Below are 25,757 nucleotides of genomic sequence, written 5' to 3'. Positions count from 1 at the left end.
TCTATTATTGTCTTTTTAACATTGGATATCAAAAGCGTTTGGGGTTTTTAAGGATTTATTATTATTATTGTTATTGTTGCTGTTATTATTATTATTATTATTATTATTATGAAGAGCAAGGAGAGAGATAGAAAAAAAAAAAAAAAAGAAAGAAAAAAAAAAGACTGGCATTCAGCCTAAAGAGAAATCATTGAAACAAATTAATCCTATGCCGTTTAAATTGACATGGTAATCCATCATCAGCAAAGGGAAACTCTGAAAGCAATCTAGAATCTGCAGTGTTCTTTCACTGGCCCTCAGGCACAAAGACAGATAGTAAAAGAGAAAGAGAAAAAAAAAAAATCATAAAAGTTAGCAGCGCCTTAGAAAAGGGAAGGGATAGAGAGGGCAGCTTTCACTTTTTCTTGCTTTCAAATGCCCAGTTCAGAAAGGCGGGCTGATTAACCTCCAGCCGTTGCCTACCATCATTTACTCCTGTATGTCAAATCATCTTCAGCTGCTGAGATATGAGTAATTCTAAATAGCACAGAGCCCCATCCTATATAAACTCCACCATTGAGAACTACGCCAAACATCAACTTTGGCATTTCTGCTTACAGAGGGCCTTTTATTAGCCTAAACTTGAGCTCTCCAAATGGACAATAAATTCTATCTTTGCAAGCCTAGAGAAAAGAGCTTTACTATCCTAGGAGCTTAATAGCCAGGATTTTCATATAGCTAGCAGGGAAAAGCTGGCAAAGCTAGGGATTTTTTAATATTGATTTTTATTTGGGCTTTTTGGGGGATGGTTGTTTTTTTAGGTTGTCTGCTCTCTTCTTTCTCAGCAGGACCGCCCACCATCGTCTATGTTTCCCAAGGGTTTCTTTTCCGATCTTGTTTTAAATATCTGAAAAGTGATGAGACTTCCTGCACCTTTAAAATGTTATTATATTCATGGTCAGAAGCAAACGTAAACCTCTTGGGCCTTGAAAGCCTGTCGCAATACAGCCATTATCCCTGTAACGTCAACAGAGCTACAAAACTCTCTAGAAATAAACCTTTTAAGAGCAGCTTTCCCTGCCTTATGTTTTGTTTTAAGGTCAGCGGTGCATCACTTTTTGGAAAATGTTTCCCCTCTCTGGCCAGGTTTAGCAATCCGAAGTAGAACGTATGTTGCTAAATGAATAGGTTTAATTTTAGACGCTGAAAAAATAAATACGAGAAGAGAGCGAGGGCAGGAATAATACCTTCCAGTTAGAAACAGACATGGAATAAAACAAGAGTCAGGACTTTAGTGCCAGGGGCAAAGGGGTGAAGGGCTGGCTAATATGAACCATATCCAACATCTGCCCTATTTTAATTTAGAGGGGATAAAGTTTCTTCTTTTTTATTATTAAGAAAACTTTATGTGGCAGAGAAACCCATGAGCTGCCTTATCAAAACTGGTTTATTGTCACACTGAAACTTAGAACTAGTGAGAGTTGGTGGGGCAAAGAGATAAAACCTCCCCTTGGCTCTCCCTTTATGCTCCGTGACAAGCCTGGGCTCAGGTCCTGGTATCTGGGATGTCCTTTTCATGGCTTTCTGAAGCACTGCGCTTGGGTCTGTCATATAAAGGGGAGGTTAATTGTTTGGGATGGATCCCAGTGATTGATTCCCCAGGTAAAAAATAATGAAAACAATAAAAATGGAGGGATTTTACACTAAACACTCATTCGCAGTAGCGGTGTGTTGGAGGTGTGCACGTGTAAGGGACAGCCACACCAGGGGCTGCATGGGACACAGCACAGATTGCAATGTGATCTCGCTCCGTGCACAAGTTTTCCACCTCGACAGTGCAAATTCTGCTATGAGATGACAAAATGTATAAAAACACGTGTGAGGGGCTGCGGGAGTAAAAGAACAAATTGGTTTCTGACAAAAGGAGGATGAATACCTTTGGATAATCTGACGTTAGAGTTTGATTGAAAGCATAACATTCCTTTAAGCATCAATATGCTTAGGATCCAAAATATGGTTATTTTATTACCAGTTAATGCTCAGATCAAAGCAAAACACTGTAGCTGGAAGGGATGTTCTCTCTGGAAATAAAGTTCCATGTAATTATTTCCTATTAAAAACTAAAACTGGTCTTAGATTCAAAAAACTGTGCTTCCTAACATGTGATGTAGCGCAAGCTTGTCAGAGGGAGCAGACGTGCCATTTTTCACTGTTTGCTGCTGTCCCTTTGCTTTAAAGTTTTTGGTTCAGCTTTAACTCTTTGAGCGTGAAAAATTCTCATCCAATTTACCTCAGTCAAACACAGGGGGTTCTTTTGAATAACATTAACTGTTTTCTTGCATAGATAAATCAGATTTTGATACAAACAATCACCAATTTACATAAGGTCTGCAAACACAAGGAGAAAAAAAAAAAGATACAGAGATGGATTGGGATCTGAAACTTAAACCTTAAATTGCAAGCAAGTATTTTACTCCGTGGTGAAACACCTCATCATAATTCAGTTTGGGAGAATGGAGCTTAAAATATGCACTCAAAATATTTCCAAGAAAGCTGCAACATTTCAAAAGAGAGAGATAAGGATGTATTCTAATTATGAGGTTATAAATATGCGATCTATTTTTCCTGCTCATCCCCTATTGCAGTACGTATGATTCAGTTCAGATGCAGTTCTATAGCTGTCTGTCTATATTCCTGTCCAGGGTTTGGATTTTATTTGGGTGGGGGGGTGTTTTTCCTTTGGGGGGGTGAGGGGGCTGTTGGGGTTATTTTGTTTTGTTTTTTCCTCACAGTTCAGTCTCTATTTCTGTCATCTCAAAGGCAGGCCCTGGAAAAATAGGAGCTGCCAGCCTCAATAATCCATCCTTCTGTATTTTAAAAAACCCGAAGACTAAATAGGGGGTAGTTCCTTTTTACAAGTGATGGGCTCGAATTGTAAGTGGGAGTATGAAATATTTAGAACCGTTGTTTGGAACTTTCAGTCCTCTTCTGATTCTGCTGATTATTTTTTATGACTCTCGGAAATCACAAAATCTCTTCAAAGAGTTCATTTTCAGAAGTGTGAAAAGGAAGAGGAGTCTGATAGGAGGCAGCAAGTTTGATCTGGGTTTAACATTGTTGTTGACTCCTCGGCTATATTGTTTGCTAGATGGATGGCTACAATATAACTCTGTATTAAGCGGGTGTTGAACAGAGAAGGAGCTGAGACATTCAGCTGGGATGTTGTTTGCTAGCTCAATTAGCATCCCAAGAATTTGAAAGTACAGTACATGTATCTGAAGATCATATCTAAACATACTTACCAGAAAGTACCCACCTCGCTCAGCAGGTCACATATTTCTTCCTTCTGACTGGGAGAAAGGGAAAAAAAAAACACAGAGGCATTTCGGATATACAGGTTAAGATTGGCGTATGGCAAGGTTTGTGTGAGATACAAAGAAACCTGTATTTCACTCAACAATTTCATTGCTTAAACATATAGTTTAGAAGCATCTTTTCCTTAAACATGCGGTTCAATAGCATTTTCTTCAAAGGAACAATTCAATGTGTTAAAAGATTTATGAACAAAGAATGTGCAGCAAAATGCAAATTCTTACAGTGTTATACTGTGTATGCAATTACGTACATAGGCAGATAGATATAATTTGAGAGTTATTAACTTTCAACATCAATGATGTACCCTGAATCAATACAATGCAACTACCTATTAAAACATAAACCAGGTATGTTAGCAGCCAAATACAGCCTGGGAAGCTAGCCTAGATTTCTCTTTTATTATTATTTTTCCCCTTAAAGATTACAGCTTGCCTATGGACAAGCTAAGAGATTGCTGCTGATCCCAGAGATGGAGATTGCTTTGCCTTTTGCAATATCTGATCTATCCAGCATGTTTCATTCCCTTCACATTTGGGAAAAATAATAATAATTATTATAATAATAAATAAATAAAATGATTCTTAAATTAGGAAAAAAAAAAAAAAAAAAAAGAAAAAGAAAAAAGAAAGAAAGAAAAACAAAAGCAAAGCTCTGAAGTGATGTAAAGGGAAAGAATTATCTCCCGAATGTCCATACATGAGAGCACCTCCCAGTGCACAGGACACAGAGAAGTTCCCTTTTCATTTCCCTTTCCCTTTAGATTGGAGGGGGAGCAGAGATCATCTGAAGCCCTGGCACCCCTTTGGGCCAAACCCAATCCCAAACCCTTCCCTCTGCCCCCAGTCCTTCACTCGGTGCAGTGAACCCTGGAGCGAGGCTGAGGAGGGAAGGGTTAATGAAACCCAGCTCCTTCCGACCTCCAGGGTCAGACTCTTCCTATCTGCAATCTAAGGAATTAGGTAAGGAGGTTATAAGATTATAGCAAAAGGAGTTATAGGCCCTCGTAGCCTTACACCTGAACATATTGGTCTAATCCACTGGGATTCTTAAAAATCGCTTCAGCTATGAAAAACTGTTAATTAGGCTGTGTCTGTCCCGAGGTTTCCTGTTGCACTGGTGATCCAGCAGAGCTGCCTGAGCTCCATAGGCTCATGTGAAATGCTCCTCATATGCCTCTATTTGTCCCCTTCTCCGCAGCTAAAAGCAGCATCAGCCCCGGCTTTGGGGAAAGGCAGGGGCTGGGTGCCATGCATGGATGAAAAGAGGGACACGGGGGGACAAAAGCCATTTTCTCCTCTCTTCCAACCTCCAGTGCCCGGCAGACTATATGCAGCTGTTTCTAACTTCAGTGTTTGTTTACAGTAGCAAAATTAGCACTTGGAGGAGAAGTGAAAAGCTGTTTCCACATCGGTTCTACTCCTCTTTCCTCTCTTTGGGTGCCTTTCTTCCCTCCCAGCATTCAGTATCAGTTAAACTACGGTTCCAACTTTCTCCCGGTGCTCTGACTCAGTGCCCTGCAGTCGCATCCTATTGCTGCTACAGGAGAATACACCCAGGGAGGAGGCAGCGCTTGAAGATGGTCCAAACATCATTGATTCGAAGGGGAAGAAAAAAAGAGAGAGAGAGAGAGAGATTGAAAGAGAAAGAAAAAAAAAAAAAAAATAGAAAAAAAAATAGAAAAAGAAAAAAAAACAGCTTTTCTAAGAACGTATTTTAACGGCGATGAGCAGAGCCCTGCCCTGCTTCGTGCCCTTTGGCACTTTCACATTTGCTCGAAGTTGGCCTTAATGTGCCTTAATGTCCCGGCACCTGGAGCACAGCAGAGCTGCCTGCGCCTGGCAATCCGCTCTCAGCCCGAAGGCACGGGCTGCATTCTGTCTTTTTGTCCTTTTCAGAAATACTGATTATATATATATATATATATAGTATATATATATATATACACACACATATATATATATTATTATTTTTACGCCACTTGTGGTCTCCCTCGAATGGTAGTAATCTGTAGATTATATACTGCGAGCCTTGTCATTACGGGGATGGATAAAATGAGGTGGTTAAACCCTAAAATCCATTTTACTCACCACATTTTGCTTGAGGAGGGAGAGAAGGAGGGGAGAACAAACTTGGAGGGGAGGGCTTGAGCCCCTCGCACCGGAGCTGGGCTGTCACCGCCTGGGGACACGGGCTGGGATCCCGCACCTTCACCCAGCGCCCGCTACAGCCCCGCCGTCCCCTCGCTCCTGTCCCTTTTGTCCCCACGCTCGCAGTGTCTCAGCATTGCTCTACAGAGGCGACTTTTCTCTGCCTCTGTTTGCTCTGTAGCATTTCTAGGCTCTGCTCACCCCCCGTTTGCCTCTTTCATGTGCGTCCCCTGTTCCCCTCCAGCTGATGCGATTCTTTGGAAATGTGGGGCTTATCCTGTCCGTACCTTTGCCGGCTCTGATTAGATATTATTTTTTCATTGGCTCCGCTACAGCGGGTTCCTCCCTTTAATCTCTCGATATATTTTCCCCCTCCCGGTATAACCAAATCCATGAAATTCACAGCCTCTCTCTTTGACACGACTGGCTCATCTAATCACTCCATATCGATTTCCCTAACTCTTTTCATCCAGCTGAAGACACATCTTAAAACACTCCAAGCCAGAGTGTGCTCTTTGCTTTATACACACTAATAAAATGATTTACCCTTCTCTCTCTGCTCTCCTCACAGGAGAAAATCGTTCAAGTCCCGGCTATTTGTGTGTGATCAGTAAATATTTAGTGTGGCGACATCTTCAGCTCCTCTCCTGATCAATACACAACCCAACAGGAGGTGGACTATTGTCCGGGCAGTGACTCGCTGAGATCTCCTTCAGATGCATTCCTTGCCCCCATACCGTCTGTTATGATTTATCCTCGAAGGTAACAAGCAAAGAGAGAAATTGAGGCTGTAAAAGCTTCTGTCTCTAACCTGTTTACCGTGGCGTTAAGCCACCTAAGCGAAGAATGCCTTATTCATCCCCATCTCCCATCTCTACATGATGGTCTGGCACTTCCAGAACGCTGCTAGCAAATGAATGTGAAGGCAGGCAGCCGTCGCACGGGCACTTCGCATCCCTGCATCCTGCTGTCTCCTCTCCCCCGGCCCCTGGAGTGACAGCGGTGTCACATCAGGGCGAGACCCGCTCCCACCCCGCAGCATCCCGCGGGGGTCCGCAGGGTGCGGGATACGAGGTTCCCCCTCCACTTCTCCCCGCTCTCCCTCCCGCAACTCTGCAGCCCCGGGTTCAGCCGAGGCAGAGCTGGGGCTGAGGGTTTTCTGTTTGTTTGTTTCTCCGGTTGGTTGGTTTGGGGGGGGTTGGGAGGGGGAGATTTGTAACGACTTGGAAAATCTGCAGCAAAGAAAATAAAATGGAAATGTAGAGGAGCTTAAAGCTCAGTTCCTGTGGTTACCCATACGCGAGAGCTTTCCCAGGGTGATAAAATGGACAGAGCGAGAAGTTCGCGCGAGCGCGCGCGTGTGTGTGCTTTACCCTGATCTGTTATTTCACTCCTGGGAAAGCCCGTGCCTCGGATAGGAAATCTTTCCCCCTTGCAGTCACGCCGCGCCGCCGCGCAGTGCCCGCGGATGTCCGCGGAGCGCAGCGCAGCCCCGGCCGCGCGATGCCCGCCCCTGGCGCCGCGCTGGCTGCGCACTCCGATCCCGCACCCCGATCCCGCACCCCGCGCCGCAGCCCCCGCCAGCGCCCAGCTGTTTTCTTTATTTCATGTGCATTTACACAGCAACCCCGGGTCGGAGGCATTTCTCTGTGTAAACGCACGCTGCGTGCATGCACGCTCCATAAATACATGGCTGTGTGTTAGAGATGTGCGACTGTTATTCAGATCTAAAACCGGCTACATCCACCTGTTAACTTTGTTTAGAAACCACTTTCACTAATGGCTTTTCGCTAACTTATTCAGTCCGTTACTCGAGTATAGGAGTCAATGGAGGGGAAAAATCCATATGAAAACCTGCTTACAGGCTCTCCTCGCGAGGACACTTTACACACCTTGCCCAGACAGGGCTCCTATAGAGCGCTTATCTCTCGAATATATCTTTATACTAATGCATACTTAATTGGTCTGTCTCGACTGTCCATATAAAACAATTTAATTAGGGTGCTTTCTGCTTTGGAAAGAAAGGAAAAAAAATCTGCCCAGCATTTATTGTATTTAGCACCAATACAGGCAGAAAATGTTGCACAAGTTTTTGGTTGAAAGAGCACCTATGTGTCCATTGAAGGGCGTTGATCCGAAAAGACAGAGAGGACAAGTAAAATCGATTTGAAGCGACCCTCTCTGTCCCTTTCACACCATTCAGACACTCCATTCCTTCTAAGACAAAGACCCAGCGCCTTGGGAATGCTGGCAAAGGGGGGGAAAAAAAGAGGAGAAAAAAAAAAGAAAAAGAAAAAGAAAAAAAAAGGCTTCAATCCCCCCAAGCGAAAGGGAGAGCTCTGAAATTCCTTCATATCGCTGTTATTTCCCCCCCAAGATATTTTCAGCTCCAGGATTTTCTTCAATTCGGCGTCTAACGTTTCTGCTGTGAGGAATGTCCCTGTGAGGGAGGAGGTAATTATGGCTATTAGTGCTGCGAGCCCGGCCGCAGCCTTGGTCACTCGCAGGCTTTTGGGGTTAAAATAGCTCTCACCTCTGACCCTGCAGAGCAGAGTTGGAGCTATCGCCACAAGTTGGGCCAAACTTTCCAAATGTGCGGCTGTGCGGCACCAAAGGGTGACTTCTCTCTGGCATTATTTTTGGTTGGGATTTAAATCATCTTTAGGCTATTTAATTGACTTTCCCCCCTCCGTTTTTGGGGTTTGTTTTTTTGTTTGTTTGTTTGTTTTTCTGTTCCAGCAATCTCTTTTGGAGAGGTGTGGGAGAAGAAAGCTCTAAGTGCCCTTCTCCCACCACCTTTCCCTCTGCGCTTGTCATTTGGGTTTGATTTTCACCAAGAAAATGGTCATCCCCAGATTGAGTTCCCAGGTCATCCTCCTCTTCTCCACAGAGCTCAGGAATAAAAGAGTGGGGGGGGGGGGGGGGCACGGGGAGGGGTGACCTCCTCCCTTTAGTCCATCCCCACCGCCACCACGGGCCGTCGAGCTCTGCAGAAAGGAGCATTTGCAAAAGGGGAGAAAGGACAGGCAGTGTGGGTTCACCTCCTCACACCTTTCAAGCTCATCATCTGCGAGGGGGCATCTGGAGGCCGGGGGGAACCGGGGGAGGGCACCCACAGCTGCGAGCATCCCTCTGGCAAGAAGAAAAATGCATTCGAGCAGGATACGTCTCCATCTTCCATGTACTGATTAGGCTTAACAGGAGTGGAAACTTGTGTAGCCCATATTTATGGTATTAACGAGCAGTTAAAAGATTTATCCTTCTTCTGATCAATATTGTTCGTGCCCGGCCCCCCCGGCCCGGCCCCGGCCCTCCCCGAGGGCTGCAATGACAATTGCCTTCATACTTTTTCATCACTGTTCGAGGTGGCAAAACCCCATTGTAATTTTCATTAGCCCAGTAAACATGCAATTAACATGCAGCACTGTGGTTAACTTAATTCCCGTTTTAAGGCAAGGACAAGCAAGAAATGGAAGAGCGTTTGTTCCATTTGTCAAGTATGACACACTTCTTACCATAACAGTTTCTTAAAATAAAAGCTCGGCTCCCCACGACCATGACCATCACCCCTCTTTCCAGAAAACCCCCCACACTGACACACACACACACACACACACACACACACACACAAAAAGGAGCAGGAATCCATTAGTTGGAGAGTATTCTCCTGCCAAAGGCGGTGTAATGTATTCCAAATTTTCCCAAGCCCTCACTGTACTGGGGTCCCGTTTCCCCCCTGGGGAAGGGGCTGTGAGCTGATATTTCTCGTGGGTGAAGGATTCAGCCTCCCCCGAACCGTATTTTTTAATAAAATAAAACAAACGTGCTTGCCATGTCTAAAAGTTGCCATGTTTGTGAAGGGGGTGGGGAAAATGTCTCCAAGGGTTTCAATTAGCAACAAATGATTATTGCAACGGATTTTTGGTAATGAAAAAATGTGGAGTACCTCTTTCTAGCTGGGATCTCAGGGGCAGTGAAAGAGAGCGGGGAGGGGGGGAGAGGAAGAGAAAGAGAGAGAGAGAGAGAGAGAGAGAGAAAGAGATTGCTGATTAGCTCGGATTCTTTCCCAACTTGCTGTAGCGTGTGCTTGCGTTCCCTGCCGACCCTACACAGGACACTATATATTTTTTCCCCTTCGGTGCATGTGTTGATAGTTCAGCCTGTAGTTGTTTGCGGTTGGCTTTTTTTCTTTTCTTTTCTTTTTTTTTCCCCCCTGCCTGCCGGGGAGGGGGAAGGTGAGGAAGGGGGGGCTGAAATCGGCCGCATCCATCCTCCCCCCACAGTCATTAAGTTAGGAGATTTCCCTCTTCTATTATTTTTTTTTCCCTCCCCAATTGGAAGGGTGGGTTGTGATTTTCCCCCCCACACCCCCCTAAGTCTCGCCTTTCCAGCTCCAAACAAGGTGTAGCGAGACGCTCTTCCTTCTAAGGAATGAAATGAGAGACAAGGATCACTCAAAGCCATCTCCTACCTTGGGCTTGGGGATTTTTTCTTAAAGGCGAGGCGCACATTCCTCAGCAGCTATGTACAAAGCCCCCCCTGAAACCTTGTCTGTGTAAAGTTAGAGTGTGTTCAGGATTTTTTTTTTTCCTCTCTCCCAAGGCTGATCGCTAATAATACATCGAAAGCACTTCCCTTTAGGTTGTGGGAAATCTATTCCCTTCACCTTGCCTCCTTTTTTTTCTCCCCCTGAAGGCTGTAACTTTACTTTTTTTTTTTTTTTTCCTCCTTTTTTTTTTTTTTTTTTCCTTTTTTTTTATCAGTTTGCACAATCGCTTAGATAAACACCACGAAGGAGACTTCTCTTTAATTACCCAACGCACATCTTTCTGGGGGGCAGACAGCGGTCTGATCATTTTTTTGTTGTTGTTTGTTGTTTGTTTGTTTCACCTGCCAAACTAAAGGAGAGGTAGAAAAAGGAAGATGCAAGCGATTTGGGACCTTGAACAAGGCAAATATGGTTTTGGTATGTTTACTTCTAGTTTTTTTTCTTCTTCTTTGACACTTTTTTTTTGCGGGCAATGTGTTGTGATTCTTGTGTTTCTCTTTTAAGGAAAACAAAAAATCCAAAAAAGCAAATGTTAGCTAACGTGCGTCTTAAACGATCGTTTCTAAGGTTACGTGGGTTGCTCTAAGGAGGGGAAGAGGGGAGGGGGGGAAGACCCGAGGCTGTGTAATCGCAGCACCGCCAGTTAGCACGTCCTTAGCTAAATAAAGAAATCAGCAAACAAACAAACAAGCCAGCAAACCCAACGACCGGGATCGGCTCCCAGGTCCGAGGCTGCGAAGTGCCTCAAAGTCATTCCCAAAGCGGCGGCCGGGGCTGGGGATGGGGCCGGGGCTGGGGCTGCGGGCGGGGACGGGGCTCCGCGATCGGACCGCGCCGGGGCTGCGGCTGGCATAGCTTATAGATACAGATATAGATATATTTAAGGGGGAAGGGGGGGGGGAAATAAATAAATAAATAAAATAAAGGAAAAAGGTCGGTGGGGAAGGTATAGCGCTAAGATCCCCTCTCTCTCCCCCTCCGGTAGCTTCCCTGGTTAAGTACAATGGAAAGAAGCTGGAATATACTCACCCTCCGAAGGTGTGGTTGGCGGCGCGGCGGAGGCTTTATGGCAATTATTTATCCTTGCTTTATTACGGCAAAAAGGCGCAGATCTGAGTTTAAGCAGCAAAAGTGTTTTGCTCTGACAGCCGCGTGCGAGGCACGGTTCCTCGTTTTAAGAAAAGAAAAAAAAAAATCACAAAACCGGATCACCCCCCAACCCCCCATCCCTGACCACTATCCCTTAAAAATACCTATTCGGCACAGGGCTGGCAGGAACCCTGACGCAGAAATCTTATAGTCCGGTCTAGGAGTGCCCAAGCCAATTAATTTTAAATCCTTAGGAATTAATCAGATTAAAATGTACAGAAGTTTCATTCTCGTATGCATACGTGAGCCAAAAGTCGTTTCCCTTTAAGAGATCCTTTTCTTTTAAAGTTGAATTTTAGGCAGATAAGAGACTTACACTAGGGGGCAGCCAGATACTGTACTTGCTCCAATCTTAAGCAATTTTTTTTCCCTCTCTCACAGCATATGCTCTGATTTAGCACTGTAAATTTTTCAGAGGACCCAACTCTGACAGCCCCTGGTGATTTTCAAAGTACCACAAGCCAGTGGTTAAAAATTGCATTGACTTGGAAGTTCAGAGGCACACAATAGGAGCCACTTTCCCTATTCATGGAACTTCAGTGTGGTGGAAGAGAAAAACACACACATACTACATTGAGGGAGAAGAGGAATTCATTGAATTCTGTTAGACGTAACTGCTTTCCACTGAGTTCAGAGCGAAACTCGGTATTTGTTCGATGCTCTATTCATATTGCGATTTAATCTAGAAAGAATTAGAGGGCTGCAAGGCAGCTTTCTGCCAGGGAAGCAGCTTCCCTCTCTTCCTCCTTGTTTAAAAAACCCCAAGATTTACACCGGCTCTATCCCCAACTCTATTTTAGCAAAATAAATCCTTCCTCTCCCTCTCATTACAATAAATTTACATCTGCAGTAAAATGGCAGGAGGGATGCGCTTATTTATTTGGAATAAAAACAATAGAGCCTTACTTCTAAACAGAGCATCTCTATTGTGACGGGGCTCGGAGAAGGACAGCGGAGAACGTCCCCTTCTTCGCGAGGCGCTCGGGTCTCAAATAGGATTTAGCAAAATGAACCGTAGTTCATTTTCCCATTCACCCGCTCTGCCTCAGCCCACTCACAAACAAATGGCAAAGCGGCGAACGGTGCTAATAGAGAGTTACACCGCTCCATCCCTCGAAGAGCAAACAGTTAATGCGGGGCATTCTTCATTAATGCTCGAGCGGTCGGCGGCACGGCGGTGTGTGAGCGTGTATCAGTGGCTTTGCATTGCTACGATCGTGTATTAATATCGTGGGTGCTGCGAAAACCGCTTTCCCTTCTGATTTCCGCGCCGAGGACGGTATTAATGTTTTTGCACATGGCGAATTAATCCTGTTTACTTTGTCAGGTTCGAGGCAGGAAAGCCTTTATTTTGTTTTTATTCCTCTGGAAATCCAACCTCGGCAGCAATGTGGGACCGTTCCGCGCCTTGTGCTCCATCCCTGCCCGGGGCTCAGCCCCTGTCCTTAGGGCCACTCGCGAACCAGAAGGCGCTCACACCCTTTTACCGGGGACAGACGCCTTTTCCCCTTCCCGGACCTCGGGCGCGGGTCGTCGTGCTCGGGCAGCTCCGTGTAACGGAGCCGCAGAGCATCTCGACCCGCGGGGTCCCGGCTTTGTGCCCGGTGAGCCCGCCGCTCCGCAGCACCTGCGGCTGCCAGGCGTGTTCTTGCTTGTGACACCGGGACGGAGCGCGGGGCGCGGAGCCCTTCGGATCCTACTGAGCCCTTCGGATCCTACTGAGCCCTGCGGGGCTGCGGCCGTGCCCCGCGGGCGGCTCGGCTCCGGCTGCGCGCTGCCCGCTGGGCGCTAACGCGGGTTCCGTGCCCTCTCTCGGTCCGATCGCCGCTCTCGGCGCCCGTCGGCCGCGTCGGCCGCGATACGGAGCCGGAGCTCCGCTCCGTGCGGGATGGCTCCCGCCGCGGCGGTGCTCTGAGGGCTGCGGTACTGCGTGGAGCGAGGAGAGAAAGGGAAATAGAAAGAGCACAAAGTTAGGGCGAGGAGACGGTGCGGGGCGCGGAGGCGTGCGGGGAGAAGCGCCGCTCCGGGGCCGCGCGGAGGGCTCCGCAGGTGCCGCGAAGCGGCCCGGCCCGGCCTGGCCTCGCCCTGCCCCGCGCGGCCGCGCCGCGTGACCCCGAGGGCCCGCGCCGCGCGTTCGTGTCCCTGCGCTCCGCTTTATCCCCCGCGTTTCCCTCCGCCGCCGCCCGCCGCCAGGTGAGCCCCAAGCGGGCACCCGGAGCGGGGCTGAGCTCCGCGCGCGGCCCCACAGCGGCGGCCTTTAGGACCGCGCGGGGCGGGCGAGCGCGCGGCGGCGGCCATGGCAGGGGCCGCGCACAGAGGGCGTCGCGCGCGGCCCAATGAGGACCGACGGGGGCGGGCGCGCGCGGAGCTTTCGCCCAGTCAAACGCCGCCGGCTCGCCTTATAAGGCCGCGCGGTCGCCATGGCGACGTGCGCTAAGTTGCAGCAGTCGTGTCAAAGTTCACTCTCCCGCCAGCGGGGCGAGCGGCCGGCGGGGAGCGCGCACACCACCCGGCCGCGCCCCCGCGCCCCTCCCTCTCCCCTCTCTCCCTCCTCCTCCCACCGGGGGGGGGCGCGCTGGGGGAAGGGCCCGCGCTCCCCTCCCTCTCCCTCTCCCCCCTCCCTCGGGCTGAGGCGCGATGCTGCGCGCCGCGCCGTGATCCTTCCCTCTCCTCCTCCTCCTCCCGCTCCCCTCTTTTATCATCCCGCCCGGCTGGCGAGTTGACTCCTTCCCTCCCCCCCCTCTCCCCCCCCCCCCCCCGCCCCGCCGCCCCCCTTTCCCTCCTTCCCCCCCCCCCCCCCCCCGCCCGCGCCGTGAGCACCGGCGGCGCGGAGGCGAGAGCCCACTTGCGAGGCGGCACAAGCAGCATAAGGCAGCAGCGGCGCGGCGGAGCCCGGGCGGCGGCAGCGAGGAGCGATCGGCGGAGCGGCGGAGGAGAGAATTAATAAAGCGGCCCCCCCCAATTTAAAAAAAAAAAAAAAAAAAAAAAAAAAAAAAGCAAAAAAAAAATATATAATAATAATAAAAAGAGACAGAGACAGAGAGAGAGAGAAAGCAGCGAGCGCGGCGCGAGGAAGAATTAAAGAGAGGAAGAATTAAAGCCGGCGGAGGAGGAGGAGGAGGGAGGAGGAGAGACGGAGCGCGGAGAGAGGAGGAAAGAGAAAAAAAAAAAAAAAAAGCCGCCCGCACACAACACAAAGCGGAGCGCGGCGGTGGATGTGGCTGCGGCGCTCAGGACTCGCGGCGAGAGCGGCCCCCAGCAGCCCCGCCGCCCGCCGCCGCCCCGCGCCTCCCGCGGCCGCGGCGTTCCCCGGCTGTTCGTCCGCGCCTTGATGGCTTTCCTGAATGGCTGACGGCGAGCTGCCCTGGAGCTGGCCCCCCGGCACCACCACCACCACCACCCGCCTCTCCGCCGGCAACTCCGCTGCGGATCGGCGCTGAGAGCAGCGGGCACAGCGGCGAAGGGATTTTTTTTTTTTTTTTTTTTTTTTTCCTCTCTTTCTCTTTTTTCTCTCCCCCCCCATCCCTCCCCCCCCCCCCTTTTTTTTTTTTTTTTCCCCCTTTTCTCCCTTCTCTCTCCTCCGTGCTCGGCGCCGAGGAGCTCCGGAGACAAAAAAAAAAGGGGGAGAAAAAAAATAATAATAAACATTTTTAAAGATATATATATATATTATTTTTTTTTTTGAGCAACAAAAGGGAGAGAGAGGGAAAGAGAAAGAGAGGAGGAGGAGAGGAAAAAAAAAACACCAAGCGAACTGCTGCAAAAGCTGAGCTGCAGAGCAAAGCAAACAAACTTTGAAAATAAAGGGGGAACAGGAAGTTTGGCAACGGTGTCCAATAGATATGGCAATGGTAGTCGGTGCGTGGCGAGACCCCCAGGACGATGTGCCCGGAGCTCAGGGAACGCAGCCAGCGCCCGCCCCGCCGGTGCAGGGCCCCCCGGCCGGGACCCCGCACACCCCGCAGACCCCGGGGCCCGGCGGCCCCCCCAGCACGCCAGCGCAGAGCAACGCGGCGAGCCAGCAGAGCCAAGGGGACAAGCAGCAGCAGCAGCAGCACATTGAGTGCGTGGTTTGTGGGGACAAGTCTAGTGGCAAACACTACGGCCAGTTTACCTGCGAGGGTTGCAAGAGTTTCTTCAAGCGGAGTGTAAGGAGGAATCTCAGCTACACTTGTCGTGCCAACAGGAACTGTCCCATTGACCAGCACCACCGCAATCAGTGTCAGTACTGCCGCCTCAAAAAATGCCTCAAAGTTGGCATGAGACGGGAAGGTATTGGGATTTCATTTGTTTTGCAATTTTATTTTTTTCCTCACTCGCTGCCTTTTAGGTTTGCTTTTATTATTATTGTTGTTATTTTGAATTATGACGATTATGCTTTTATTGTTAACCTCCCTTCCTTCCCTCCCCCCCTCCTCCCCAACCTCAACCCCACCAGAACCCTCCTCCCCTCCCGAATAAACTTTCTCTTCGTGAAAGAAAGAACCGTGGGAGGGGAGGAGGGGGCTCCCGCATGCTGCCCCGGAACCCACTGCGGCCGTCGCCGTGTGCCGGGGGGCGGCTGCTCGGGGACGGATTTCCACTCCGGAGCCGATGGCTCCGCCGGACGCTCGCTGTCCCCGCGGTCTCCCCCCCTGCATGCTCGGGGCTCCCCGCTCGCATTCGGCCCCCGGCCCGCGGCTTAACCCAGGCGGTTCGAATTACGGTTACAATGGAACTCACCCTCCCGAGGGCTCCACAGCACTCCACTGTGGATTCCCAACCGGATTTTCCCTCCTCTAAAAACACATAGACACATCCCTCCCTCCGTGTGTGTGTGTGTGTGTGTATCGCCGTGTGCCTGCCTCTCCCCTCGCTCTGACCCCACTTTTCTCCTTCCTTCCTTCTCCCCGTCCTTCCCACGGGGGTGAGCAGCACCCAGAAGGAAGCGAGGGGCGATGGGGGCTTTGTGCTATAAAATTAGCCGGGAAATGTGAGCCCGCGGCCCCGCAGCGCGTCTGGACGCTGCTATGTAGGTTAAGGGTGAGGGGGCTCGGGACTTGCCGGGCTTCTCTTTGTGTTCCTGGGGGGGGAACCGGGCTCGGAGCGCGGCCGGCAGCGAGCAGAGCCCGAGCGCGGTGTCCGCCGTCCCCTCGCCGCCGTCCCCCTGTCCCCCGGCCCCTTTTTCTCTTTCCTTTTTTCCTCTCCCCGTGTCAATGTCTGAACAAAACGCCACAGGCCCGCTTCCACGGGAAGGTGCCGCCGGATAAAGCCTGGCCCTGGGGGGGAGGTGATGCTGGGGCTGCTCGTTCCTCGCTTGCTTTTTCTTTTATTCTTTTCGGGGGTTGCGAAGTGTCGGTGCCCTCTGCCCCCTGGACGGCCCTCTCCCCCAGCCCCAAATCGATAAAGCTGCTTTGGTCGAAATGAAGGAAAACACAAAGCGTGGTCGTAGGAGGGGTAGAAGGTGTGTGTGTAGGGGGGGGTTCGCTGGGTCCTGCCGTGTGCGGGAGGTGAGGCTGTGCCGGGCCGGGGACGCGCTGGTCTCGGGCCGTGGCACGGCCGCACGAAGCGGGTTCGGGTCTGGCGGCGCTCGGAGCAATTCAGATATTAATAGCTGTAGTTTCTTCTTTATTCACTGCAGCGGTCCAGAGGGGCAGAATGCCACCCACACAGCCAACTCACGGTCAGTTCGCCTTGACAAACGGGGACCCTCTCAACTGCCATTCCTATCTATCCGGATATATCTCCCTTCTTCTGAGAGCAGAGCCCTACCCCACCTCCCGCTTTGGCAGTCAGTGCATGCAACCCAACAACATCATGGGCATCGAGAACATTTGCGAACTGGCAGCTCGGATGCTCTTCAGCGCGGTGGAGTGGGCCAGGAATATCCCCTTCTTCCCAGACCTGCAGATCACAGACCAGGTGGCCCTACTCAGGCTGACCTGGAGCGAGTTGTTCGTGCTCAACGCCGCCCAGTGCTCCATGCCCCTCCATGTAGCCCCGCTGCTGGCAGCCGCCGGCCTCCACGCTTCGCCAATGTCTGCTGACCGAGTGGTCGCCTTTATGGACCACATACGAATCTTCCAAGAGCAAGTAGAAAAACTGAAAGCGTTGCATGTCGACTCCGCAGAATATAGCTGTTTAAAGGCCATAGTCCTCTTCACCTCAGGTAGGCAGCGTTTCTTTGCTCTCCCCTTCCTCCCCCTGCCCCTCTGAGAGGTGTTTGCTCTTTGCAAAGTGTTGCTGCCTTTGCCAGCCCCGCTGCCCTGCCAGGAGTGGGGCTGGGGGGCTACTCGCGGGGCCTCGGCTCTCAGCAGCCCTCAAGCGTGGGCTGCGGGGGGAAATAACCCATCACAACGATGAGAAATAGGCAGGGAAGCGCACCCCGAGCCTCGCTGCATCAGGCTGGGGAAGGGGGATAGAGAGGGCTCGGGGGGAGGCACCCATTCGCCACAAGAGACTGCGCTTTTCCCATTGAAAATAATATTTTATTTAACAGTCTAGCTCTGGGTTGTTGCATTTAATGACACGCATCCGAACAGCAGCAAAAATCTGTTTGATGTTGTTAAATACAAGGCGTCCTATCAGTGAAACCACTTTAAAAAGAGTATCATTTAATGGGCAGCCAGGAAGGAAGGGGGGCAGGGAGGGGGGAAAGCCCTGCAGGATTAAAACTTGAATTAAAAAATAATAACAATGATTAAAAAAAACTTAAATGCGCAAAGCTGAGTTTAAAATACGTTCCCTGCCATCCCATAAAATAAAATAAATCAACTTCCCAAAGAGCTGTCTCTGATTGAAACAGAACGTGGCAGCGAGCAGTTCTGTGTCATTGGAGCTAAAGGGGAAAAGTTTGCATTTGTACCCAGCAGGAGCTGCAGAGTGCAAAGCGAGGAGAGGGTGCGGAGGGATCATTACCATAAGCAGTCGGGGACAGCAGGAAAAAGTCAGAGCAGAGGGCAGGAGCTGTGCTCCGCCGAGCAGTTCCGGGGTGGCACAATGTGAGGAGAGCAGCTCGGGGCGCTGCTGGGATCATCAAAGCGAAGGGGAGGGGGTGGGGGGGGGGAAATATGTGTCAACTTTTGCTGCCTCGAAATAGTGCATGAGTTATAAAGCAATAATTGAGTGCGTTGTGAAATCTAATTAGCTTGCACTAGAGTTTAACCTGGGTGAGTAATAAACCTGATATTAACTCTGGAGGCTAAATATTTTTATTATTATTATTTTTAAATCTGCTCGCTAATTTGCGTAAGACGTGATCTCAGATCGCTAACTTGAAGGCTGCAGCCCTGCCAGTTTGGGGATGGAGTTTAAAAATCCCTAGATTTCTTCTGTAGCTCATTGGGAAGCTTGGGAAAGTGGCCACGCGATAAACATATGAATGGAAGCAGGACCTGTAAAATAATTACTCATCGGAGTTTTTTAAAGCCTGATATCAGGAAACAGGAAAAAAAAATGTAGTTTATGTGGGAAAAGGAGGGCTCACAATCCGCTCCTTGTTGTCTTAAAGGGGGTCTGGGGAACGAAGTCATTTTCTGGACTTTGTCCAGGTTCTGGGTCGTGACCTAAACTTCCTTTTATATATTATTGCTTTACACATTTAAAAAAAAAAAAAAAAGCCTTCTCCTCCCAATCTCCCCCCTCCCCCCTTCAACCACTCGTGCTGAGGTCCTGGGGTGACCCACGAGCACCTACTGGGGGGGTCCAGTGTGGGACCGCTGCCTGTGCGGCTCTGTTTGGGGTCCGGGCACATCTGGGGACGCCCCTTGGATCCCCCATACAGCCCCTGGGCTGCGGCCGCCCCAAGGAGCGGAGCCGAAACCTCTCCTTTCTCCCCAAATCACTTTATTATGATGATGATTATTATTTTTAGCCTTCTGAGAAAACAATCGTCCGATCCTGTCGTAACTGTTTAATTTATTGCTATTTTCCAAATGTGAGGCCTGGCGTGTAAATTGCCTCCCAACGAGATAAACACTCCTTCTTATCTCGATGCTGGGGAGATAGCCCCGTGCACAAGGAGGGCTCCGCACACGGCTCCCCAATAACACCACTGATGGAAAGCAGATGCACAGGGATGCACACACACACACACACACACATATACACACACACAGGATTTGCTCCTGCCTCTTTTTATTTATTTTTTTTTTCTTTTTTTCTTCTTCTTCTTCTTCTTCTTTTTTGTTTTTTTTTTTTACACGCAGAAAGAAAAAAAAAAAAAAAAAAAAAAAAAAGGAAAAACACAACAACTGGGTTCTAATGACTCGCAGAATATGCATGTGTTAGCCCTGTGCCTAGGAAAGCCACAGGGAGGTCAGGTCACAACCTGTGCTCTTTCAGCACAGACGTCTCTGATTTAAAGGGAAGTTATTGTATTTTAGCGTATCAGGAAAAAAATGTCCAGACCCTATCAGGGAGTTTTCTTCTTGTAAGGGCCTTTAGGTTTAAAAAGAAGAAGAAGAGGGGGAAAAAAAAAAAAAAATAAAATAAAAAGAAAAAGAAAAAAAAAAAGAAGGGGGAGTCGAGGGGGGGAAGAAAGAAAGAGAAAAGAGGGGGGAAAAGAAACAGCTCAAATGAACAGAGAGATCACAGTTTGCATGGCTGCCTCTGAATAGGCTAAACTGACAAGATCAGTTTTAAAGGGCCACTTAAATCAGTTTCAAAGACTGAAGAAAAACGCGTTGTCTTCTCTGGGGGAGAATCTGTTGCTGGATCCGGGGCGCCATTCTCTGTGGCTGGGCCGGTTTTTTAGCGTTATGATGATGATTTCCATCACTGCCATCAGCACGCCTTCCCATCGCACGCTTAGGCTCCCCACGCTTCTTTTCCAAGTGGGGGAGATGGAGCGGCTCCCCCCTCCCCTCGCTCCCCGCCCCGCCCCGGCCTTTCCCCGCACACCGGAGGTGGGGGGACCCGGGCAGCGCCCCCCAGCACACGGCCCCGCTCCTGCTGCTGCGGAGCCCCTCCAGGAGGGAGAGGTGTGGATAAGGACAGACATTGGCCCTATGGGTGATACCCACGGAGAGTCTCGGGTGGCGAGGTGATGGCGCACCATGCGCGCTTCTTTCTAGAAATTAAAAGAAAAAAAAAAAATCAAAATCAAAAAGAAAACTTTTTAATCTGATGATTGTTTTCTTTATTCTTTTCTTTCTTTTTATTTTTTTTTTAATTTATTTTTTATTTTTTTTAATACACTTTCTTCTAGATGCCTGTGGTCTCTCTGATGTAGCCCATGTTGAAAGTTTACAGGAGAAGTCACAGTGTGCTTTGGAAGAGTATGTTAGGAGCCAGTATCCCAACCAGCCAACACGATTCGGGAAGCTATTACTACGTCTCCCCTCCCTTCGCACTGTCTCCTCTTCTGTCATAGAGCAATTGTTTTTCGTCCGTTTGGTAGGTAAAACCCCCATAGAAACCCTAATCAGGGATATGTTACTGTCTGGCAGCAGTTTTAACTGGCCTTACATGTCCATTCAATAAAATATGAGAGAGAGAGAGAGAGAGAGAGAGAGAAAATAAAAACAAAAATAAAATAACAATTGAGAAGGGAGATGAGAGTGAAAGGAAAGCAAATGACATTTGGGTTCTGGTTGTTTCTTAAATTTCCTTCTGCTAAGAAAGGATGTAAAAGGATGTTACAAAGTTTGTGAAGACGGGGTTGGGGGTGGGGGGTGGGGGGGGAGGGAGGGAAATAATTAATGGACTGTGAATTAAAGGGAAAAAAAAAAGAGAGAGAGAGAGACTGTCACGTGAACTTTTACAGAACGCATTAAAAACTCCCGTGTCGCTCCGAAAATAAGAGTTGCTTCTTATCGTTTCTTTTGTACAAAAAAAAAAAAATAATTAAAAAAATACAAAAAAAAAAAAAACTAAAAAAAAAAAAAGAGAGAAAAAAGAAAGAAAGAAAGAAAGAAAAGGGGGAAAAAAGGAGGAAGAAGAAGGAAGGAGATGCGTTGGGCTTTTTCTTTTTTTCTTTTTTCTTCTTTTTTTTTTTTTTCTTCCTTTTTTTTTTTTGGTGGGGGGGAGGGGAGGGGGGTCGACTTTTGAAACAATTCTCGCTTAAAGTGCATTTAAAGGAAATTTGGAGAAAATGAGCAGAACGGAAGGAAGGAAAGTCTTTTTTTTTTTTTTTTTTTTTTTCCAAATGATGAATTGTCCTATGTGTCTATGTACCTATAGCTGTTCTTTTTTTCTTTTTTCTTTTTTTTTTTTTTTTTAATGTATTTTTCTGGTTTCAAACCAGTTTATTCTGTGGTTCTATAATATTTTTTTTTTTATATAATCTTGGCTTCTTTAAAAAAAAAACAAAAAAAAAAAACAAAAAAAAAAACTGTGTATCCTTTAAAATATATGTTCTGAAAGAATTAAAACTGAGTCCACGAACGTATCGTATAGGAAGGAAGGAAAAGAGAGAGATTGAGAGAGAGAGAGAGAGAAACACAAACTCAACATCACGGTGATGGAAGCGCACTTAAGGTGGTGACCCAAAATCTAAGCTTGAAGCTGAGAGAGCTATAATTATAGAGACCCGAATGAACCACACGTGTCATACAGCTCCCCCCAAATCTCGGTTTTTTGATATTTCGGACAGAAAATGAACTGTGGGGATTATATTCTAGGTAGAAGGAACTGTGTCCAAGACACACTGCGGTTTTGATTTAAAAGCAAACAAACAAGCGAAGTGAACTTTTGTAATTCGAATTGGGTTCCACATAGTTCATCATGAATTGTTATTAAACTCCTCTATCTGTTTGTATATTTGCAAGCCCTTTGTATTATAATAATTGTTGATATTTTCCCTTTTTAAAAAATACCATTGAAATCAGCATGACAAAATAACACTGTTGGCACTTATAGATAACGTGATTGATTCAGTATCTTAGAGTTTACAGTTTTGTGTTTAAAAAAAAAAAAAACTGAAGGTTTTTTTTTGTTTTATTTTTGTTTCTTTTTTTTTGTTGTTGGGTTTTTTTTGTTGTTTTTTAAGTGCAACATTTCTGTATACTGTAAAAGTTATAATAACTGAACTGTTTGGTCGAGTCTTTGTGTGTTATATTCCAAGGAAAATTGAAAGTATTCAGAAATTAAAATATTATTTGATATCTGAAACCTGTTTGGCTGTCATAAATGTCTTTCAGAAACCGCATTACTTCTCTATAGTTTGCAGTCATTTAGGCCCATAGGCGATTGATTTGTTTACTTGTCACAGTAAGTTTGTAGCAGATGTATTGTAGTGTATTTACCTGTTTAATTCCGGGCTGGGGGCGGAGGACTGAAGTTGGTGGTTGATCTGTGGTTTGAGGAAGCACCGTTCTGAAACGGTGAGCCAACAACCCCCCATTCATCCAATCCTCCTGGTAATTAAAAATGGATTTTCTGGAAGGAAAAGGAAAAAAAAAAAAAAAAAAAAAAAGGAAAAGAAAAAAGAAAAAAAAAAAAAAAAGAAAAAAAACACACACAAAAAAAAAGGCCCTTATTTTTGTCACCCTGAAGTGCCTGCGTAGGAAAGGTATTGTTGTGAAGAAGTATTAGAAATCTGGAGATCGGTATCTATTTTATGATCAGAATGGGGCGAAAATCTTTTGTAAATGTCTGACATACGCGCACAAGATCATTCAAGCAAGGTAATAGCAGTATTGTAAATATAGGTCAGTTGTTTGCAATGAGTTTTCTTGAAGTACGTGTGATTTTTTTACAACGCTCTGTAGTTGCCATCTATCGTTGTCATTGAGAGGTCTTCAATTGGAGTGGCTGTAGCTTCTAGCACTGAGGAGTCGGTTTTTCATGTATATATCCCCTCCAGCGGATCGGTCTTTTTGCTTTTGCCCTCGGACTGTACGAACGCTCCCCACGGGTCGCTCCCCGTACACGGCCACGCGCGGGCGGCCACGCAGCCCCGTCCCGCAGGGCCTCCCGCAGCGCCGCTCACCCAGCGGGCAGAGCCGCAGCCGGGCAGCGCTCGGGGCGACGCGAGGTGGTTCGGAAGGAAGGGCTTTGCTCTTTGGTTTTGTGCGTCTGCGGGTCATTTTTATTTTCTCCTCTCTCTCCCCTCCCTCACCTCCCCTCCCCTCCCCGGCCGCCCTCCCGTTGCTCTGTGGCGGATGCTCTGGATGCGAAAGCTCGCAATTTTGTTTCCCGGCTGAGGATTCCCCTTCTCCCCTTTGCCACGCTTTGGCCACACCGTGCTGTGGTCTCGCAGACGGGGGAGGGAGAGGGCTCGTTCCGTAAAGTGGACTCCAGCCCGGGCTGTGGCCGCTGGGGCCGAGGGTGCAGGGCTGTGAGCCGAGCTGGGCTCTCCATCTGAATCATGGCTCCTTTCCTATAAATATATAAATATCTATAAATATATAAATATACTATTATTGCAGGGGATTGCTGACCTCTAGATTTAGCTTTTTCTATTGCAAGTGCTATCCATGTGAGTGTGTGTGTGTGAAGTTTTTATGCTTACTAAGAACACAGGATCTTGACTTGTTTGTTTTGTGTTAGTTTATTGTAAACAACCATTTGTTGTAAATTGTTATTGGCATTAAATTATAATTTATGATTTTCAAATCCAAAACATTCTCCGCTTTTTATGTCGTAAAGCCTGTAAGCTCTCTCTGTATTTATAAGTTCCTCGCAGCAAGCTTTGGTTCGCTGAGAATAATAGTAAACAGAAAAGCACCAGGGTTCAATCAGAGCACACCCGCACGCACACCCGCACGCACGAGCCCCATGGATATGCAGACCTATATGGGTCTGCAGTGCTCCGAGAGGGATTTGTTTAGGGACTGCAGTTAGTTTTAAGTTTATAGCATTTAAAGAAAGTTTTTCTTTTCATGCTGAGTTAGAACAAAAGATCTACCCAAAGATTGAATTGGACAAAAGGGGAGGGTTGGGATCGAGAAGCTGGTTCTATGTGGAACTGAGGAGATCTTCTTTTAAAGAGGGAAGGGGGGAAAAAAAAAAGAAAGCTGCTAAACATGGCGACTCTTTCCCTTTAAGTCTCTATTTTTTTCTTCCCTTGCCGTCCCCCCCCAACCCTCCCTCTCTTTTTTTCTCCCTTTTTTTGTTTTTTCCTCTCATTTTTTCTGTTTTTGTTTGGGTTTTAAATCTCGATTCCTTCCCCACTACGGGCGCGGGGACTGGCGGGGAGAGACCCGAAGGCGACCCGGAACGAGAGCTGCAGAGAGCAGCTCGGGCACCGGGATTCGCCTCCCCTCCTCCTCCTCTTCCTCCTCCTCCTCTTCCTCCGCGCCGCCGCTCGCCCGAAGCTTCCCCGGCCCCGCCGGCGGGGGGGGGGGTTGGGGGGGGAGGCGGCTGCGCGGGCGCGGAGGGGGCGCGGAGGGGGCGCGGAGGGGAGGCGGCTCTCCCAAGTTCAGACAAAAGCGGAGGGCTGGGGCGAGAGGAGGCGCCTGGCGGGCGGTGCCAGCCCGCCCGTGGGGCTGCCGGGGCCGGGAGCAGCTCGCGGCCCCGCTGGGCTCCCACCCGGGGGGTTGGGGAAGGGGTGGGGGGAGGTGGAGAACCCCCCGCTCCGCGCGGCGGGGAGGGAAAACCCGCGGTGGGAAGCGCGTGGGAAAAGCCCTGCGCCGGGCATTGCGATGAGCTGCAACCCACAACATGGCGGCCCCGGCCTTGGCTTGCGCGCCGCGCGGATCCGTCGCTTCCAGCGGCAGTGCGGGGGGCCCGAGACCCGCGCGGGGGCGGCCGCGGGTGGCGGAATGGCGGGGACGGAGGGCGCGGAGCCCCGCGGAGCTGCGCCGCTCGCGGACCGCGGCGATGAGCCGGGGAAGCGACTCCCCCGTGCGAGCGCGACCCACCCGGGTCGGACCCACTGTGGGCTCGGGGAGTCACCGGCAGATGCGACAAAATAAGGGGATGGGGGGGGGGGGGTTGCGGATAGAAGGGGAACGGAGCCGCTGCGAGGCGCTCCGGCGGTGGGAAGCCGGCTGGGGGGTTCTTTTTATTTTAATTAAAACTTTCGTGGGTCCCGGGGATCGTGCTCGCTCCGCTTTGCTTTGTAGGGTGGAAAGAGATACACGGAGCAATGCAGGCCTTGTCAGGATTTATTGAAGTCGGGTTTAAAAAACGTGCTTCAGATGATTTTTCCCATTTTCTCAGATTTCAAAGGCTCCCCGCAGTGCGGCTGCCTAATTAATGGTGAAATTCAACTAAATCTAATTATGCAGTAATTTTAAAGCAGTTAGTCCTGGGCGCTGCTTTGTAATAGGAACCCAGTTTTTAAAGTTTGCTTAATGTGTTGGTTTAGGGAGCTGGGGAGGAGAAGGGTGTGAGGGACAGAGCGCTGCTTTTTATTATTATTATTATTATTTCCCTCCCCCCATTATATTGTAAAGCAAAGAAACGCGAACTGCAAACCCCAACCACGCAGCGAAAGGGCCGGAGCGGGGCCGTGTTATCCGTCGGATGTGATACGGGTATTGAGTGAGAAGCACCAGCGAAAGTGTAAATAACCCAGTAGTTAATAGGGACCATAAAGGTATTCCCGGCCTGTGGGTTTCCAAGTGCCAAGCTGTTGGAGAGAGGATCTTGAGTCCTGCGGTAATAAAGGGGCAACGGAGACACACAGCGTC

General features: G+C 48.7%; 1 protein-coding gene and 2 long non-coding RNA genes across 13 annotated transcripts in view; 1 reads left to right on the top strand and 2 right to left on the bottom strand.

The window, feature by feature from the left end:
* LOC140256688 (uncharacterized) overlaps positions 1 to 11,548 on the bottom strand; it is a 40,381-nt gene extending 28,833 nt beyond the window's left edge. For 4 of the 9 annotated variants that reach the window (XR_011904829.1, XR_011904835.1, XR_011904837.1 and 1 more), the window contains exons 1-3: positions 11,304 to 11,548; positions 11,080 to 11,218; positions 3,282 to 3,329 (exon numbers count right to left, since the gene is read on the bottom strand). This is a non-coding gene — a long non-coding RNA (uncharacterized lncRNA). The remainder of the gene's footprint in view (positions 1 to 3,281; positions 3,330 to 11,079; positions 11,219 to 11,303) is intronic. The other 5 variants (XR_011904830.1, XR_011904832.1, XR_011904831.1 and 2 more) reach the window with 4 other exon arrangements.
* Positions 10,291 to 20,686, top strand: NR2F2 (nuclear receptor subfamily 2 group F member 2). 2 transcript variants are annotated; one of them, XM_072345411.1, is made up of 3 exons: positions 10,291 to 10,467; positions 16,820 to 17,347; positions 20,387 to 20,686. In XM_072345411.1, exons 1-3 carry the CDS (start codon positions 10,425 to 10,427, stop codon positions 20,659 to 20,661), a joined length of 846 nt encoding a protein of 281 aa, XP_072201512.1. In that variant the 5' UTR covers positions 10,291 to 10,424; the 3' UTR covers positions 20,662 to 20,686. The 2 variants fall into 2 exon arrangements, with proteins under 2 accessions (XP_072201512.1, XP_072201511.1); XM_072345410.1 differs by lacking the exon at positions 10,291 to 10,467 and adding an exon at positions 14,900 to 15,471.
* LOC140256690 (uncharacterized) lies at positions 12,058 to 14,674 on the bottom strand. Of its 2 annotated transcripts, none has more exons than XR_011904838.1 (2): positions 14,020 to 14,674; positions 12,058 to 13,125 (listed from the first exon to the last, which is right to left on the bottom strand). It is a non-coding gene; the product is annotated as an uncharacterized lncRNA (long non-coding RNA). The 2 variants fall into 2 exon arrangements; XR_011904839.1 differs by having other exon boundaries at positions 14,045 to 14,674.
* Positions 20,687 to 25,757: the final 5,071 nt, after the last annotated feature.

The sequence above is a fragment of the Excalfactoria chinensis genome, chromosome 10, assembly GCF_039878825.1.
Source record: "Excalfactoria chinensis isolate bCotChi1 chromosome 10, bCotChi1.hap2, whole genome shotgun sequence".
In the NCBI taxonomy this organism is placed as follows: domain Eukaryota; kingdom Metazoa; phylum Chordata; class Aves; order Galliformes; family Phasianidae; genus Excalfactoria; species Excalfactoria chinensis.
This window is presented reverse-complemented; position numbering and strand designations above follow the sequence as displayed.